This window comes from Seriola aureovittata, chromosome 7 (genome assembly GCF_021018895.1).
Source record: "Seriola aureovittata isolate HTS-2021-v1 ecotype China chromosome 7, ASM2101889v1, whole genome shotgun sequence".
NCBI classification, from domain to species: domain Eukaryota; kingdom Metazoa; phylum Chordata; class Actinopteri; order Carangiformes; family Carangidae; genus Seriola; species Seriola aureovittata.
In genome coordinates this window covers 28,224,735-28,242,181 of record NC_079370.1, presented here as the reverse complement: position 1 = coordinate 28,242,181, position 17,447 = coordinate 28,224,735, and the positions used below count along the sequence as shown (strand labels likewise).

Here is a 17,447-nt window from a genome sequence, read left to right as displayed (position 1 = left end):
AGATGTCGCCTAGCAACAAAACCTAACTGTGGGTCATAATAACCTGCTGCACAGACGACCTGTGGGCTCGTTTCTCACAGGAGGACAGACTCTTGGGGTCATTGTCCTGCTGAATAATAAAATGTAAATCCATGAGTTGTGATGCATTTGGCTGAATCTGAGCACAGACTGCTCCTGTGACTCTCTGCATCATCCAGCTGCTCCTATCAGCAGTGAAGTCATCAATGAATGCCAGTCTGCCAGTTGCATTGGAGCCATACTTAACAAAGCTATAAGAGAAGTACCACCATGTTTGACAGATGAGGTGAAATGCTTTGAGTCATGAGCTGTTTGTTTTTTTCTCCACACATTGAGGTTGATTTTTCTTTCATCAGTCCATAGATCTTTGTTACGGAGCTTTACTGGTTTCGTTTTGTTTCACTGGTCAGGCTTAATCCAAATGTCCAAACTTATCTGTACTTGCAGACCGGTAAACTTTAAGGGCATGTAACGCGAGGTCCATTGCACCTGGACTTTTAAAGAAACCACTCTGAGCCCAGATCTTACCAGACTTACTACGAAAGTGGTACAATTAAGACATAGATTAAGCCTTTTTTAATGTATATTTATTTTAATCATAAGGTTTGTGTTGTTCCAAAAGTTGACAGAAAAATATTTGGTCAAGATCTTGGCCTTGATCAACGACTCAGGTCAAACACTTGTGAAACAGGAGGGTGAGCACAGTCCATAAGAGTCTGTGTCTAAGCTCAGAAAATGGACATGTGGACGGCCTCACCCCTCTTCACTCAGTCTTAATACAGATTCAAAGTGGTGTGCTCTCTCTTGTTTCTCAGAAGCTTGTGGGTGTGCTGAGTATGAATTTCCATAGCCAGCTCTGACTGGGCAGTTATTTCCTCCTGCTGCCACTTTATTGGCACCCGATGAAGAAAAGTTCATCTCTGGGGCGATGTGCTTCCACACTTTTCTTTTTTTTTAAGTCCTTGTAGCTCATTAAAGTTATATGTAGAAGAATCAAGGAAGTCAATATGAATGTGATTGGAAGTTTTTAATTAAACAAACTACCGAATGTGCTCTTCTTTTGGTATCAATTCTATGATGTATCGTCCATGAATGCACCAGTAACATCACTGAAGTGGCCCCGCTTGCACCTGCAGTAACATGTGACTTTAAACTGAATTTGACCAGACATGGATGTGATGGATCACCTGTCTCAAGTAATTTCTACATTTAAATCTTGATTTTTATCATTTATTGAAGTGAACAGTTCTTTAAAGGTCCCATATTGTTGGAACATTGAGATTTCCATGTCTTTTTGGATTATAAAAAAGAGAGAAAAATGTAATGCTACTCAAACATTGGATGTTTGGAAGCAGAGATCAGGTCTTGTCATAACACCTGATGAAGGTCTGACAGACCAAAGAAATATTTAATCGGTAAAGCGAGACAGTGTACAGGAGTGTTTTCACTGTAAGATTTCTGTAATAAACTCATTACTGTTGACCCACAGACATTTTTACTTCATTTGATAATGTGAACTTACCATTATAACAAACCAATGTGGATATTTATTCTGTACAATGATTTCAATTTATCTCAGTTTAACTCTATATGTCCAGAATTAAACATAGTCTTTGTCATATATATGAATTCATGTATAATTTACCCCTCTCATCTTAGCCTCAAATGCTCTTAGCCAGCCTGCTGAATGCATTTGTAGAGAATACACATTCGAGCATACAGGTTCAAGGTTAATCATGTTGGATAGGATGGCTGCTGGCTCATTCTTCATAGAATGTTGTAAAATAATGGAGCTTTAAAAAAATAGCCACCATTTTGAGTTCACTGCACTTCCTGCTCTCCCGTCCTCTTCCTTTAAACACATCCAGGCTTCCTTTTATTTTTCCCTGTGCAGGTTTATGAACCTGTTCTGATTAACTTGCCACCTTTTGAGAAAAATGAAGATGTCCTTTGAAATGTTGAGAATCAGTGGATGTGGAGGATTGATGGCATTCTTGCTGCAACCGACTGATGAACTGGTTAAATAACACCATTCAGCTAAACAATGGCATGTTTTCTCTGCACCTCTGTGTGTGTGTATTTGTGAGGCAATTAAGAAAGCACTTTGGCCTGTTCTCCGTTTGCCAGAGCCTCCATTTAGATTAACCAGTAGCTCCAATTAGGAACAGGCGCTTCCTTTTCTGTGGGCACGCCAGTCTCTAATGGCTGGATAGATTAATTTAAATGCAAACTAGAGAGGATGTAATGAACTGCTTTTACAGAAAGAGTTTAATAGGAATTTGCACTCCCTTGAACTGGTTGCCAAACAGTTCACACACCATTAATTGTGCATTGTAGTGTTTTCCTCGAAAAGAGTGAATACATTTGTTGATGTGTATAGATGTGTTGATACTGTTGAATTTAATTAGTCTGATAGGGACGCCAATAATAAAAGTAGATATAAGATGCTGATTGTTTGTTGGATCATAAACACAGTAGAATCAATATGATAGTTGTTGTAGACACAGTGTGGCAAACACTTTACACTGGAAACTAATGTCACGTAGCACACAAGATGTGAGTCATTTTCTCTCTGTTATTATGGTGTTATGATTTAGGTGCCTCTATCTGTATTGTAATGAGTGGGGCTACGGGCAATTGGGTATTGATGAAGCATGTATCTGTCATAGTATTCTGCAGGGATTTTGTTTTACAGTGTGTGTCATTCAGTTAAGTGAGCGGGAAATTGTTTCTCATCAATAATCTCTAAACGAATCTTTATTCTCGGTGAAATCACAGCGAGTTTCAGGACTCTGGCATTAGACACAGAGAAGTGTGACTGGTCTAATTTATTTTTTGGCAACCCGTAAAAGGATATGCAGGAAATTTAATATTGAAGCTTATAAGGTTTGGGGTCTCACAAGAGACAATAAAAGATCATGAAGAAAATGAGTCAAATGTGACCAGCTGAGGCCAAGATATCCCCCTATAAAATTCACTACCTAGTTTTTTTTTTTTTAAAGGAGAGGGTCACTTTTTTCAAGCTTGAATTCACATTCACGACTACACTGAAAGTATTATTTGTTTTTACAATTGTACCTCCTGTCTATACTGATGCAACAAGATCCTTTCTTAAAGCGATGTCAATGTAAGAGATGAAGGACAAACTACACCCTCCTCATTCTTCAGTTCAGCTGAAGTGAATATAATGCTGAATTGCAAATCCAATGTAATTGAACCCGTGTCATTGACCTCCTGTTGTTTTACTGAATCACTGCCTCTGTGTAGTGAATTGACGCCGAGCTTAGACAACCTTGATGATGATATCATTTTGTCATGTTTGGCAGAAGACATCACATAACTGTCCACAGGACGAGCAGAGCTCCTCATGAATAGTTAACCAAACTAATAACAAAGTGTTTCAAATCAGTGAAGTGTCCCGTTGATCTGTTTTTGTTTACTTGCTTTTAAGTTGACATAATTCTGTGACTATGTTTCATAAGCTTCATTTTGCTACAGATATACAGTAGTGAAAGATTTGTGGTGTTGAGGCAGATTTTGAGACTAATTCAAGACGCATTAGTCATAAAAAATAATAATTATTGAACTTGTCTGGTAGGTAGCACATGTAGAACTGCTGCTGTTGTGTACAGATACAAACTTTACAAGCAGATCAGAGTCCACGCTGTTGTTTCCACTGGACGGGTGCATGACGGTTTATCTGGCTACTAACATAGTGAACACTGCTGAAGCTTTATACATCACCACTGACTCTGTTACACTATAACAAATGGAGCAATCGATGTTATAACAATGGCAAAAGCGCTGCTGGAAAATAGTGATAAATAAGGTAGTGACATGCACAGGTATAACCAGTCACGTTACAGTTATAAAATCAGGATTTGACCAGAGGTCCAGACATGTACTAGGTTACGACCTAGTCTTGTTTTAATCACAGGCTTAGTCCAGTGAATTTAATTGGTGTTAGAACAACAAGATCCTCTGTTTACTGTCTTCATGTTTGTTTCTAGATGTTGGTGACGACTCCGGAGAAGTGGGATGTTGTGACCAGGAAGAGCGTCGGAGACGTGGCTCTCTCTCAGATCGTGCGTCTACTCATCTTGGATGAAGTTCACCTCCTCCATGAAGATAGAGGACCAGTACTGGAGAGCCTGGTGGCCAGGACCATCAGACAGGTTAGTGCCCTCCCCACCACACACACACACACACACACACACACACACACACACACACACACACACACACACACACAACCGTGCCTTGAAATAGTTTGCAAACATCTTGTAAATAACTTTTCGTTCTATAGCTATGAAAATGCATTTTTGAGATGAAATTCTTTTCTAAGCATCAAGATCCATTAGACAAGGTTTTTGTACGTGCTTCTTACAATGTCAAAAATGTAGAACACGCAGAACGACATTTAGAGAATGCAGTGTACAAACATGAAGTTGTCTTAGTTTGGTGTCACACTGTCAAGGGAAGCTGAACTGATCGGAATGTTTTTTGCATTCTGGAAAAAGAAACTCCAAATACATTATATAGGAACAATAATAACATTTCAGCTTTGAATAGAATGTGAATTCATATGTAGCCAATAAATATCAGTGCAGTATGTGTATATTAGTGACCATACAATGAGCACTCTACAGTGAAGTAACGGCACAAATCACAACGTTAGAAATATTTATATTTATAACATGAGAAGTGTGAATAAATCTTCAGTTCATCGTGAAACTGTGGTGATGAATTTAGGTGATGAATGTGGAACACTGGCAGATTCACCAGACAGTGAAAAGAAGCTTCTTTGCAGAGCCTCGTGTAAGAGACGTGACGACGTTATAGACACAACATGTCACAGAGAAGCTCCGACCTTCTGTACCGTACTGTGATGATTCACCTGACTTTTCCAAACATGGAAGAGCATTTTCAGCTCACTCTGCTTGTGTGTAACAGGAGTGTAGCGCTCTGTGTGCGTGCGTGTATGTTGCCACATATTACTCTCTTGACAGTGCTCCTTAAAATAACAGTGAAGTAGCGCACCGCTGACTTCAGACCAGGTTTTTTGCTGGTCAATTGCGCAATCACATTCCACTGCCTCAAGATATCAATGCGCCAACGCTGCACCGGTGTAAGTGCACAAACTAACAAATACACTTACATTGCACTCTGCGGCCCTTTGCGCCAGGTGTTTTTAAGTTTACTTCAGAAGTACTCAAAGTACTCAAAATTACTCAAAGTAATCCAGTGGCAGTTGTGTGTACATTGATGGTTACACTGCAAACACAACTTTTAATGCTGCCAATATAAAAATGTAAACAAACGTAGCCTAAAAAACAGGCGTTATGTTGTAGCCCACAGCTAACATGGCAACATAATACTTCCTTTTTCCATTCCTCAAAGACCACCACATTTACTAGCATGGTTATCCTCCAAAGTAAGACAATGAATAATAATAATCGAAGTCGACAGATCCATTAATATACTTATCCGTGTTGCACTATTAATATTTTTTTGAGGTGACAAAAGCTTCAAATGTTTCCTCGACACTGCTGTGATATTGCTGGAACACTGACTCACATTCACTTTCAGTGTGACAAATAAAATTTCAAGCACAACCAGCTTAGAGCTCACACGCAGTACTGTACTTCCCATCATCTGCCTATTGCAGCAGTGCACGTCATGCTCGAGCCATTTCCCACATTTACTCACATTTGTCCTCAGAATTTCCCTGCAGCGCTCTGTCAAACACAGCTGAAGGCTGCAGGCGCAGTCAGATTAGAGCCAGAGACAACTGCATGGATGTGTGGGAGAGTGACTTTAAGGAGGAAGGGGAGAGCAATTAGCTAAACTAGGGAGTTATACATTTAGAAATGTGCAGCTTGTTGATTAAAACGTTTGCCTGGTTGTGGTGAGTAATATCTCGTGTGTGTCGAATCATCACGACATATCCTTATATGACTACCTGGTGGAGATATGTTAATGATATCTGTATACTTTTCTAGATACTTCCATACAGATTCACTGTTAATTGTACTGTAAAAATATTCTTCTTCTTACTCCACTACATTGATCTTACAGGTATAGCTGCTCGCTGCTTGTCAGATTAAGGTTTTTCCATGTGAAGTATAAGCTTGTAAAATACAATGTACTATTGTCAAATTATCCAATATTTCACAAAAAAACAAAGGAAGTAAAGCTCAAAATATGAAAACAGATTTGTGTTGAATGTTGGACTTTCTTCATTGGCTGTTGTTTTCCAAAATGAATTGGCACAAACAGTTCCTATTACATCATATAGGGAGCGGGGTATTCAGGCAGTGTTGCCGATTTAGCACCTTTGTCGCTGAATTTCCTGACTTTTCAGACCCTTTTTAGGGACTTTTTTTCAAAAAGCACCCAGCAACAAATCTAGCAACGTTTTGAACAAAAAGTAGCTACTTTCTGTAGAAGGGAGTCGCCAGTATTGCCCGGCGAATGGCGTTGAAGTGACTGCTGGTTAAGATGTAGTGTTAATGGGCTGTTTTTCAGTCACGGTTTTATACTACCTTTATCTGACAATAGAAACAGAAAACTATAATTGTGAGTCACTGACTAGACCACTGATTGATCCAGTCACCTGATCGCCCATTTGGCCAGTGAAGTAACAACAGCCTGCTCTTCCTAAAGGGGTCCCAGTAACATCATAGACAGCTCATTGGCTCCATGCCGCTATAAGAACAGTCAGTGCTGGGTGTGAGAAATTTTCGGGATCAAAATGTAATCGGTCGAGCAGGATGCTGTGCTGAGTCAGTCATGGTGGTGCATTCTAAAGATATCCTTTTGAAATCTTTGTACATCTCCTCCACTTATTAATCTCCGTCCATTGACAGACACATGACAGCGGCTCATCAAGAAGGGATATAGGACACTACGGCTCTTTCACTCTATTTGCACATATGAATTCACACAAGCACTCTGATATGTGAAAGGCCCAAGCTGCTTCCTGCGCGGACGCGTGTCAGTCATGAGCAGGGGAAACCAGCTCTATTATAAATGCATGTCCGTCCTGTCTTTCCTGGGCTCTTGACTCAGTTCATACCCAGTTCATGACAGTCTTTAGATCCGGTACTTTAAACACACATGGATGTGTCAAGTCTACGTAGGTTTAAGTATGTCTATACAAAACACATACATGTGTGACAAACTGTATACACGAGCTTCAGCAACACAGCAAGAAACAGAGCAGTAAAGATGAGGTGGAATTCACTGAATGTCAGTCACATTGGCAAAAAGCAAGAGCAGCCTTCCTTAAATGATTGAGTCTCAATTATAGCTATTTATAGAAGCTATTAGAGTTAATAATTCATTCACCTGACCCGTAAACCATCATCGGCAGTAACATCTCATCATCATCTTCATCAGCAGTGTAGTGACAGAGATTACAAACTGTTTCACTGAAGGATAAATGAAAAGAACCAGGACAGGGAAATAAAATGATGACACAATTTAAAACACTGGAAGGAGACATAATTAAAGGAAAAATAAATGGAGGTGGAGAAGAAAGTAATTGATTGTATATGATCGATAGGTATGTAATTGCAAAGGTGTGTAAAAATAAAAGTTTTGTGCAGTATGATGGATTAACTCGCATGTTCTTCATCATGAGAAAAGACTGAGATTTATGCTAAAGGACTCAGACCAGAGAGAGGGAGGCAGAGTGAAACACAGAGGCAGAGATGCAGGGATGAGCTGCTGCACTGTGCAGCAACGGAGACCTCTTGGCGGGGTTAACCGCAAGGTAATTGAAAACTGGTCCGTACATGTGACCGCTGTTTACTCGGTTCACAGCCCATTTATCTGCAGCTTTAGCTGATATTACTGAAGAAGGGCTGACTGGGTGTTTTGTACACCTTAACACCTTTAGAGGTTGCGCCGCAGTGCACAAGTTTGAAGCCTCTTGACTGTGTCTGTTCGCCGGCACACTGCGCCGGCGCTCGGAGCACAGCTGTAGAAATGGCCTTCACTAAACTCCAAGGTCTCAGCGTAGTCGCTGGTGCAATTAGAGGTGTAACAGTACACAGATCCGTGGTTTCGACACTGGATAATTCCTGAATGACTGCAGCCACAGTGGCCTGAGTGAAATGCAGCCGTGGAACCTAATGGCTTGGCTCAAGCCCTGTAATAGACTCATTTGAGTGATGCCATTGTAAGGAGTGAAGGATATTTGTTTCAGGGACATAATGTTGCCTCAGTTCAGTTTAACAAGTCACCACTAGTGATGTGCCGATCTGCTCTGATGTCCTCGACATGAAATCATCCACCGTCATCCATCGCCATCACCATTATTTCTCAGAGGGACATTACATGTGATGATAGGGTAACGTATTACACTGAGGTAGGAGGGTTTTAAATGAACAAACATTGAGTTATAGTAAAAGCTCTTCTTTTTTGGTAAAATGAAAATGGCAACAGGTTCTGAAGGTCCCTGCTACTTCCTGAACACACACAATTTAATCGCTCATGATAACATTTGGCCGCTGCCCAAAACAGCCTAAATAATAAAATAGTTCCGCAATCCAAACACAGTCTGAATGTGTGCCTGACTACAAATGAAGCTTAAAATAAGTTCACCTTCTAAAGAATGTAATTAATATTTTGCTCGTACATTATTTCGCCCATCCACTGATTTTTATGACCCCACCCGCCCGATCTGCAGAGAAACGCAGTGCCCGCGGATATATAACTACAATCCGTGCATCACTACACACAGTTTTTCGTTCCACTCTTTTTCTCCAGTGTCGCTGTAACTTACTAGGAGACCATTACACTTCCAAGCTCTGATTTCTTATGTGTATTCAGCATACAGTATCTGTACATTCAAGGGCTCACCTGATTAGAGAGGTCAAGGTTGTAGACAACAACTGTCCCTCAGTCACCTACCAAAGTGACTATCCTTCATCAAATGATCTGGGACGAACACACAAACCTTTTGACCAACGTGAGGAACCAAAGCCACACTGACACATCACAGCACAAACTGGAAAATAACCACATTAACTCCTCTCAGTCCTCTAAAGGGTTGGACGCACACTATTCTATTATTTTTCTTATTGTCATCAAGTCCTGTGCCCAGATAGGTTACATGGCTTGGCTTTCGCACTGAATTGCATTGGATTGCACAGGGCATTCATTTAACTGTGTCCATTTCCTGTTGTGTCCATTTCCAGCAATAAAATATTGGGCAGAAATGGAAAGTCACAGCTCCTCTGGAGCGGGTCGTTGCCTCTGTGAGGGGAAACGAAAACAAGTTTAATCTCCATATGCGTAGAATAAGAGGAAAATGGAGAACGCTCAGTTAGTGTCTGTTCCACGTAGTGCACATCTGATTTACCTCCTGTGAACCTGAAACATTCTGTCCCATTACATCAGACATGCACCACCAGTCAAAGTATTCAGACCATCAGCTCCACTGGTCTGTGGCAATTGTTTTCACTTCATGCCATTTAAGGGTTTGTCCAGGTTGTCTGTTTGTGTTGGGGAGCTATAAAAAGAAGTAAACAGTCCTCCTCTCAGCTTGGCAGTGACTGCAGGTAGATTTGTGCTTTTCTTTTCATTGTAGCGTTGATCTTTGTCAGTAAAGGGCGATCACAGCAAACACACTGCAGAGGTGTGAGGAGGAGGGCTTCAGCTCACTGAATGATCCCCCGTATGAAAAATGCTTTATGATCATTTATTAAAGTTAATTTGTGAGTTTCATTCTTTTCGTTCACAAAGTCTGTTCAACATAAATCAGACTCTGAGTGTTTGGCTTCAAAAAACCTGAAGACTGGTCACACATTAACATCGAGGACATGCTTTATTACAGTCAGTGAAATGCGTCCTCCAGCAGCACAGTTCATATACAAGTCGTTTAGTGTTTCTGTAAAGCAAAATGATTCTGTGCTTTAACAGATGTAGATTAGAAACTACATTTTCTGCTCGTGAAATCAGAAAGGAGGATGAACTGTGGGAGGAAGAGAGTGAGTGTCTCAGTGAGGGCAGAAAGGCAGAAAGAGAAAAACAAGTATACACAAGGAAGGGGAAGGACAAAAAAGAGTATAAGATGGAAAGAATAAAAAGAGGAATGAAAGAAGTGGGCAGGGGTATGAGTGTACAGGTTGCAAGTGATTTGAAAAAAAGAAAATGAAGGAAAGAAGAGGTATGGTAAAAATGAAGAATAATGAAAGAATGAAGAAAGGGGGATTAGTGAGAACATTTTAAAAAGAAGCAAAAGAGAAGAAAGCATTTTGTGTGTGTGTAGTGGAATTGAAGACGTGAATGCAGCTGAGACGTCACAAGATGAACATCCAGGGCTGCTATGATTATGATCATTTTATATAACTCTCCTGGAGACAACTATGACATTTAGTGCAAAAAAGTAGAACATTGAAAACATTAAGTGCTGAAGCCTGAAGACAAACTACACATTTTAGCATGTTTAGCTAACCTGAGTTATCCAGCTATTAATTGGAATCATTGTACATGTCCCTATTAAACACTATCTCTATTTTCCTTATAATTAGTACATTGTCCTTTCCAGAAAATTATTATTATTAAATTATAAATGATTAATATTATTGTTGTGGGACATTAATAATAAAATCTCACCAAGCAATGTTCTGCTACATAAATGTATTTATTTCTTCTAACTTTTCTGCTTATTTTTTGGTGAAATATGAAATAGTTTCACCTCTGCAGGTTTCATTTGTCTTTGAACGTGTCTGCCTGGACTATAAAAGCAGGTGCGCTGCGTCTGCTGCAGAGGATTATAGCTCTGTACTTGAATAGAACATGTCGGACTGCTCTTTCTGCCACTGATTACATGTATATGTGACTACAGAGGCAGCGTGTTTCTGTTTGTCTTTGTGTGGGAATTTGTAAACAGCTTGTAGCCTAGCCTCCAACAGAAGAAGCTGGGTGGCAGCCACATGCCTGTCAGACCCTGCCTCACCTCCTTCATCTCCCTCTGCAGTTATTGCCACACCTGACGGACCGCTATAATTGATTGTGCTGGAGGAATTACGGTGGCTGCTTCCGATGTGCTTGGTGCTTAGGTTCATGTCTTCAGACACATTAATATGGAAATCCCTGTAAATTAAATGATATTTGTCCCCCTTTTTATGCAAATATTTGAGAACTGAGACGGTTATCACTTTGATGTTCTGCTTGGGAGAGCTTTGTTTTGGACTGCATTTTCTTGGCTCTGTGCACTTCTACCAATTATACACTGCAATCAAAAGTCCCTCTAACCTTTATTATATAGGCCTTTAACATTACTCTGTTGCAGGGCCTCTTCTTCATGGTCCTTGGTGTGTAAGGAGCATGTTTGCTCTACTTAATCTTTTTATAAATAGGTGCATTAGGTGTTTGACTACGATTTTTAATGCCCACAAAATGACCATGGTCTGCAGTTTTATTGAGTTTTTGATTTGTCTAAATGATTATCTGGCCAGATGCAGATATATCAAGCTGTCAGAACACATCCTTGTCCATAGTCTCTCTTTGAATAAAAGGTTTCCACCCACTGTAGTTTTAAGGCACTGCCAAGTCCCCAGACATTCCCATTTTAAAGCTGCACTAATCCCCTCCCTATATGAACAATGAATCAAATGACTGTGTATCAAGATCAAAGAGATGACCCCACCCAGAGTGGAATCATCGGCTCCCCTCAGATGGAGAGAAATGTGGAGCTTTTAGTTAATTGTACTGGTTTTCCAGCTCTGAAGCTCAGCTGTCATTAGCCATGTTTCAGCAGCAGCTTCAGGCAGCTGTTCTCACTGATAAAGCTCTCATAAAGCCACTGTACACTACCTGCCCAGCTGCAAGCAGCGCAAACACACTGATGGCCACTAAAAACAAAGCAGCTCACAGCCTTGGTGAAAGAAAATACATTATTCAAGTAGCAATACCACAATGTAAAAACACTCAGTGTAACAGCCTTCGAACCTCTCGGTGCGTAAACAAACTATTAGAAACCAATTCGCATGTACTATTTGTATAGAGCCTTATTTTACAGTCGGATGCAAAAGTTTGGCCACCCCTAGATTTATGAAGTGAGAAGAAGTAAATACAAACCCTGCAGCAAAAAGAAAACTGAACCTATTATGTCTCCTTGCTGTCAACAACCAAGACCCCCCCCCACCCCACCCCACTTTACACCCTGGGTCCCCATTGGTTTTAAGTCACAGATCACTGTATCCTAGTTTCAGTCATTCCCATCCACTGAGGTTAAACTACAGACCATCTTGCGTTGGGATCACAGCAGCTGCGACACCTGTCAATAATGTAGTAATGACTACTGATCACCCATGGGTCCTAGCATCAACATGTTGGCGTCACAGCTGGTGTGATCCCATCACAAGATGGTCTCTGCTCTCTGCACACAGCCGGCAGCAGACGGACACGGTTAGCGACGAGCAGGTGAAACATGGTGGAACACTTAACTCCCAAGGAGCCAGATATTCACCTCCGGAGTTTGGAGAGATGGAAACAAAATGAAAGAGAGGGAATGTTGAATATTGACCCACTCCACATGAATAATGATGTTGCTGTGTGTCTGCTGGATGTGAGTGGATCTGAAAAGGTGATGACACCTCAACGTTGTGTTGTGTTCATCCCGCTGCCGCCAAGTGGACAAAAAATCGAAATGTTTTTTTGCCATCCGCTGGGCCTGAGCCCAACCTGGTGGGGGGGGGGGAGGGGCTCATGTCTTGTATATGACTATATCCTGCTGTTACACTTGTTTTTTATTATGCAAAGTCACTACTAAAGACCAAAAAAATCAACCATTTAATCCTCTCCCTTTAGGCCTTTAGAAACACAGCTGATGGCGCAGAGGAAATGATCAGTGGCTACAAATGTTCCAGATCTTGTCCCTGATGCTCTGATAGATCAGCTGCTTCCCAGACCAACAGATACAAAGATACAGCAACATCACACTTCAGAGAACAGTGACAGCAATATTGCGTACAGATTAGATCTGCAATAGAGATGGATCTTTATTGTCATGTCGCTGACATTTGAATGAAATGTTTGTAATTCACTGTGAGAGCCAGAGAGTCTGTGAATGGTTTAGCTCAATCATAGCTTCCTCTGCCTTCATATATACATTTTCATCCCACAGTGACAGCGCTGCTGCTGGATCCTCCCCCCCATTAGAGGAAACGTATCCTGCACCTGTGACATTTTGTTCCCATTCCTGCACAATGAATTCATATACACCAGATACCTGGTGTATAATATACAGCTGTGTACATGTAGAGACAGCAGCCGTCCTGATTATTCTCATATTATTCAGCTGTGAGTGTGTTGTTATCTCTCCTGCTATAAGAGGTTTCGGGTGTGCCTGCAAATCCACTGACTAATACCGATACTGATACTGATACACCTTTCTTCTAGTTTAATGTTAGGATTCCTCTGACTGCGTGGATGTCGGTGCATAGCCACAGAGGACTTTTAACAGATAACCACAGGCTCATTTCTAATATTGTGACCTATTAATTTTATTTTATTCAGCTCATTACCCACTCCTATTCTAAATTCAGCTTTAATCACAGTTACCTCATGTTATCCTAAAATTTTATGACGCCACAAATTTACCTGAAATGAGGAGTCTTCGTCTCTTGTAAAGTGAAGCAGTTAAACACAGATTTGCATAAAGCAGAATCTAAAAAAAAAAAAAAAAACCCTGTAGACTCTCTGCAGATTCTCTGTAGGTGAACATGATGCACATCTGCAGTGAGGAGGTTCAGTAGCGCTGGTGTGGAGTGCAGACCAGGTCCAGGATTGGCCAGGTCTTATCTTGATGGGACTGAAGGCCACTGCATCACATTAAAGGCCTCGGCTTGCTTCCTGTCACTTTGTGACCGCGTCGTCAGCAACTGAAAAAAAACAGCAAAACCTGTGGAACTAGCCGGTGAATGAAATCAGTGCTGTGTTTTCTGCTAAATTAGCCAGTTCAATTGTGTATAGTTGATTTGATTGTCAAACGGCCCCAGTACATACACATAATTCAAGATAATTATAGTGATTTTGTGTCTTAATACTGGTGTATAATGAAGACTGTGTATTTGACTAAGTGTCACTTTAATCCTCTCAGACAGTCTGTGCTCAGCACTTGTCTGTCACCGCAGCACACGCTGTCTTTTCCTGTCTTGGCCTGCGAGTCAAAGTCACTGCAACAAAGTCACTTCAGGAACTGATGCCTTTGATTTGCAGCTTTTCCCTTCTGCTGGCTGAATCCAGAGAGCTGTAACACTTGTTGTTGTCTGCTGACATTAGGTGGAGTCCACCCAGAGTATGATCAGGATCCTGGGACTATCAGCCACTCTGCCCAACTATCTGGACGTGGCCAGCTTCCTACATGTCAACCCCTACATTGGCCTCTTCTTCTTCGACAGTCGCTTCAGACCGGTGCCTCTTGGACAGACGTTTGTTGGCATCAAATCCACCAACAAGGTAAACCAATCATAAGGATGTCAGTGTAATTCCACTCATAAAGGACCTTGGTAACTTCATCTACCGCAGACATTACATCAGAGAGTTAAAACCTTGTAGTAATCAGTGAGCTTTGTGGTTCTGTGTCCTGTTCAGATCCAGCAGATTCATGACACGGAGGAGGTTTGCTACAACAAAGTTCTGGAGCAGGTGAAAGCTGGTCATCAGGTAAGAGCTCGTCTGCATGTTTAAACCCAACAGCAATATACCAATGTTTGCATATTATATGTATAGTTTAGTGAGTGACATTTAGACAGTACATCATTTTAATATGTCTAAGTTCTTCATGTGTTAGGAACAGCAGACACATAAACAGCCTGTTTTCAGGCTGATTCAACACACACACGGACAATGATTCAAAAAGGGCCGGTCATGTGTTCATTGACGGTTATTTTTCTGTTTGATGCTTCGTGAGATTAAGAATTAGAACTTCATCTTCCTCTGTCAGAGTCAGAAAGATGAACTGGACTGTGACTGTAGTGGATAAGACTGATCCAGCTGAACAGGTCGAGGCTTCTGTTCTCACACAGAACACAATGTGTCCACAGTGATGATGGCGGCAGCTTTACACCTTAAAATTCACAGTTAGGTGGGAATAGGTTTGTCAATTTTACACTGAAGCAGACAGAAGCTGGATTCTCATTTCTAGGTGACAACTGGATTTTGATTGCAGATAGCTAGACTGAGTTTTAGCAATAGCTTTTGCTAATGCTAACACTATGCCTCCAGCTGAGTGTATCATTGCCGCAGCTGATATGTTTTAAAACAAAAAGCCCTGATGATCTATAAAAGACATGGAAATAAACAGCATTTATTGGTGTATTGCAGGGTTGATACAAGATATTTGTTCTAACACGATCCTTTGATGCTTACTGCAGAAAGTCATACAGTAACACAGTTGTATGATTTGTGCTGATGATGTATTGTGGTCATGACTGCTTTACTTATACAAGAGAAAACAATGTAACACCACTTTAAGAGTTTCTTGAGTGTAAACCTTCACAAAGCAAATGAAGAGCAGGGCGATCTGGTAAAGTTCCTCAGCTCTGATACAGGAGCACCATGACTTCCACACAGTACATGCTCCACTTCTGAACAGCTGTTTTTAATGTAAAAATGCAGCTAGCTAATGTTGCTCTCCTTTGTTAGGTTACTACTATAGCGAATGAGCTCGTTAGCCACCTGCTACGTTAGAGCAGACTTTCCTGCCACTTTCATCATGCTTTTGAAAAAGAGTCAGACTATGAATGTTATGATGAATGTTGGAGCACAGTTGAACACAGTGTCAGGCTGAATAAAAGAGTGAAAAATGGATGGAAAGTCATTGCCTTAAATTCTGGTCATTGCAACTCTGTTCTCTTTTAACTGGAGGCTCGTGTCCCTGTTGTCACCCTGATATTGGATGTGAATGTTTTTGGAATTAATTTGTGCCTGTGGCATTTAAACTCAATCAATTAGTCAGACAGATTACCTCAGCTACATCATATCCACTCAACACTTTCCCTCAGAATGACTTTATCTGCCATATTCAATTTTCTGAAACCTGCCGTTCCCTGGTAGTGTAGGTACTGATGCATACTTCATGAACGTGACAACAAATAATCCAGCAATATAAAGCGAAGGGTGATGTTGGTGTAACACTCTACATCTTTAAACAACACCTATTTCCCTAGAAAATATTTCTCTGAACTTTTGTATGAATAGAAAACTCCTGTAGTAAATATTTTTGTGAACTTTTTGGAATGAACACCTGCTATCTAAAGTCTCTGTAGTCCTTATCTACCCTAGTGTTACCTTCCGCTTCTTCACCCCAACCACCCGTCACCACCCTCCACTCATTCTGCCTCCACTCTACAGCCTCAGAAGGCCTATTGGGAACAGGAGAGTTGTGAATTCAGACTTTACCATTTAGCTCCCATCTGCTACAAGGGTTGAGCTCCCTATTGATCACGGTTGTTATCCTGTCTGCATCATTTTATTGCAAGCACACAAACACATACACACACACACACACACACACACCCTTTTTCCTGCTTTTTCCCCTTCTCTCTCTTTCCCATTCTTTCCCTCAGAAAGATGCTTAATATGAGTTTTTCTGGAGCCCTTGAGAACTTGTAAGCCAACTTGATTCTACTGCACCACTGACAACTTTTTTATCACCATGGTTAAAACGATACAATGGAACAGTTCGGCTCGTAGGTTGAGGCCGTCGAGGCCACAGCTCAGCTGGGAAGGCCTCTTCTTCGCTCAATATTAAATTGTCAAGAAGTGGCTGTGACATATATTAATTTCATCTGGGAGGATCTGATGGATGAAATTTCCTTTCCCACCACCCTCCTCGTGGGAGGCATGCCGCCAGAAAGAAGTTTAATAAGCTGAGAAGCCGGCGGTTACTGCCGACAATGATTCTACACAGCTCAGTAGTGCTGATAAAACACCTTCAATAAATAACATTTGCTGCAGTGGTCTCTGCGGGCCCACTGTGTTTGGAGCATACACACAGCTGGTTGCTGCATGTGTGTGCAGTCATGCAATATTTTTTGGTTTAATAACTTCAATTTCATAATAATATCAACACTAAAAAGTTACAAAGTTACATAAAACACAATGTGACCATTTTACCATTGTGCACAGTGGGTCCATACAAGAACTGAGGACTGTTGTTCCCGCCTTTAACAGTGTGTGTTATGGTCAGCTTCAGAGAAACAGTGGCTGTGGATTTTGTGCCTCATCAATTGGGATGACGTATTTTAATGACCAGTACGAACAGGAGGAATGAGTGTTCATTTCAGCACCTGACTGTTGTTTCCTTGAAAAGTTGTGAACATATCTTTCAGGTCAAACATCTCTCAGGCACAGGTAGACATGTGTTGAACATTCTTACAGGCACAGCACAATGAGTGAAGACACATAAT

General features: G+C 41.0%; 1 protein-coding gene across 1 annotated transcript in view; it reads left to right on the top strand.

Moving 5' to 3' along the window:
- ascc3 (activating signal cointegrator 1 complex subunit 3) overlaps positions 1 to 17,447 on the top strand; it is a 162,495-nt gene that overhangs the window by 84,983 nt on the left and 60,065 nt on the right. The window contains exons 11-13 of the mRNA XM_056380794.1: positions 4,029 to 4,193; positions 14,317 to 14,493; positions 14,629 to 14,700. Coding sequence (XP_056236769.1) covers positions 4,029 to 4,193; positions 14,317 to 14,493; positions 14,629 to 14,700 — 414 coding nt within the window. The remainder of the gene's footprint in view (positions 1 to 4,028; positions 4,194 to 14,316; positions 14,494 to 14,628; positions 14,701 to 17,447) is intronic.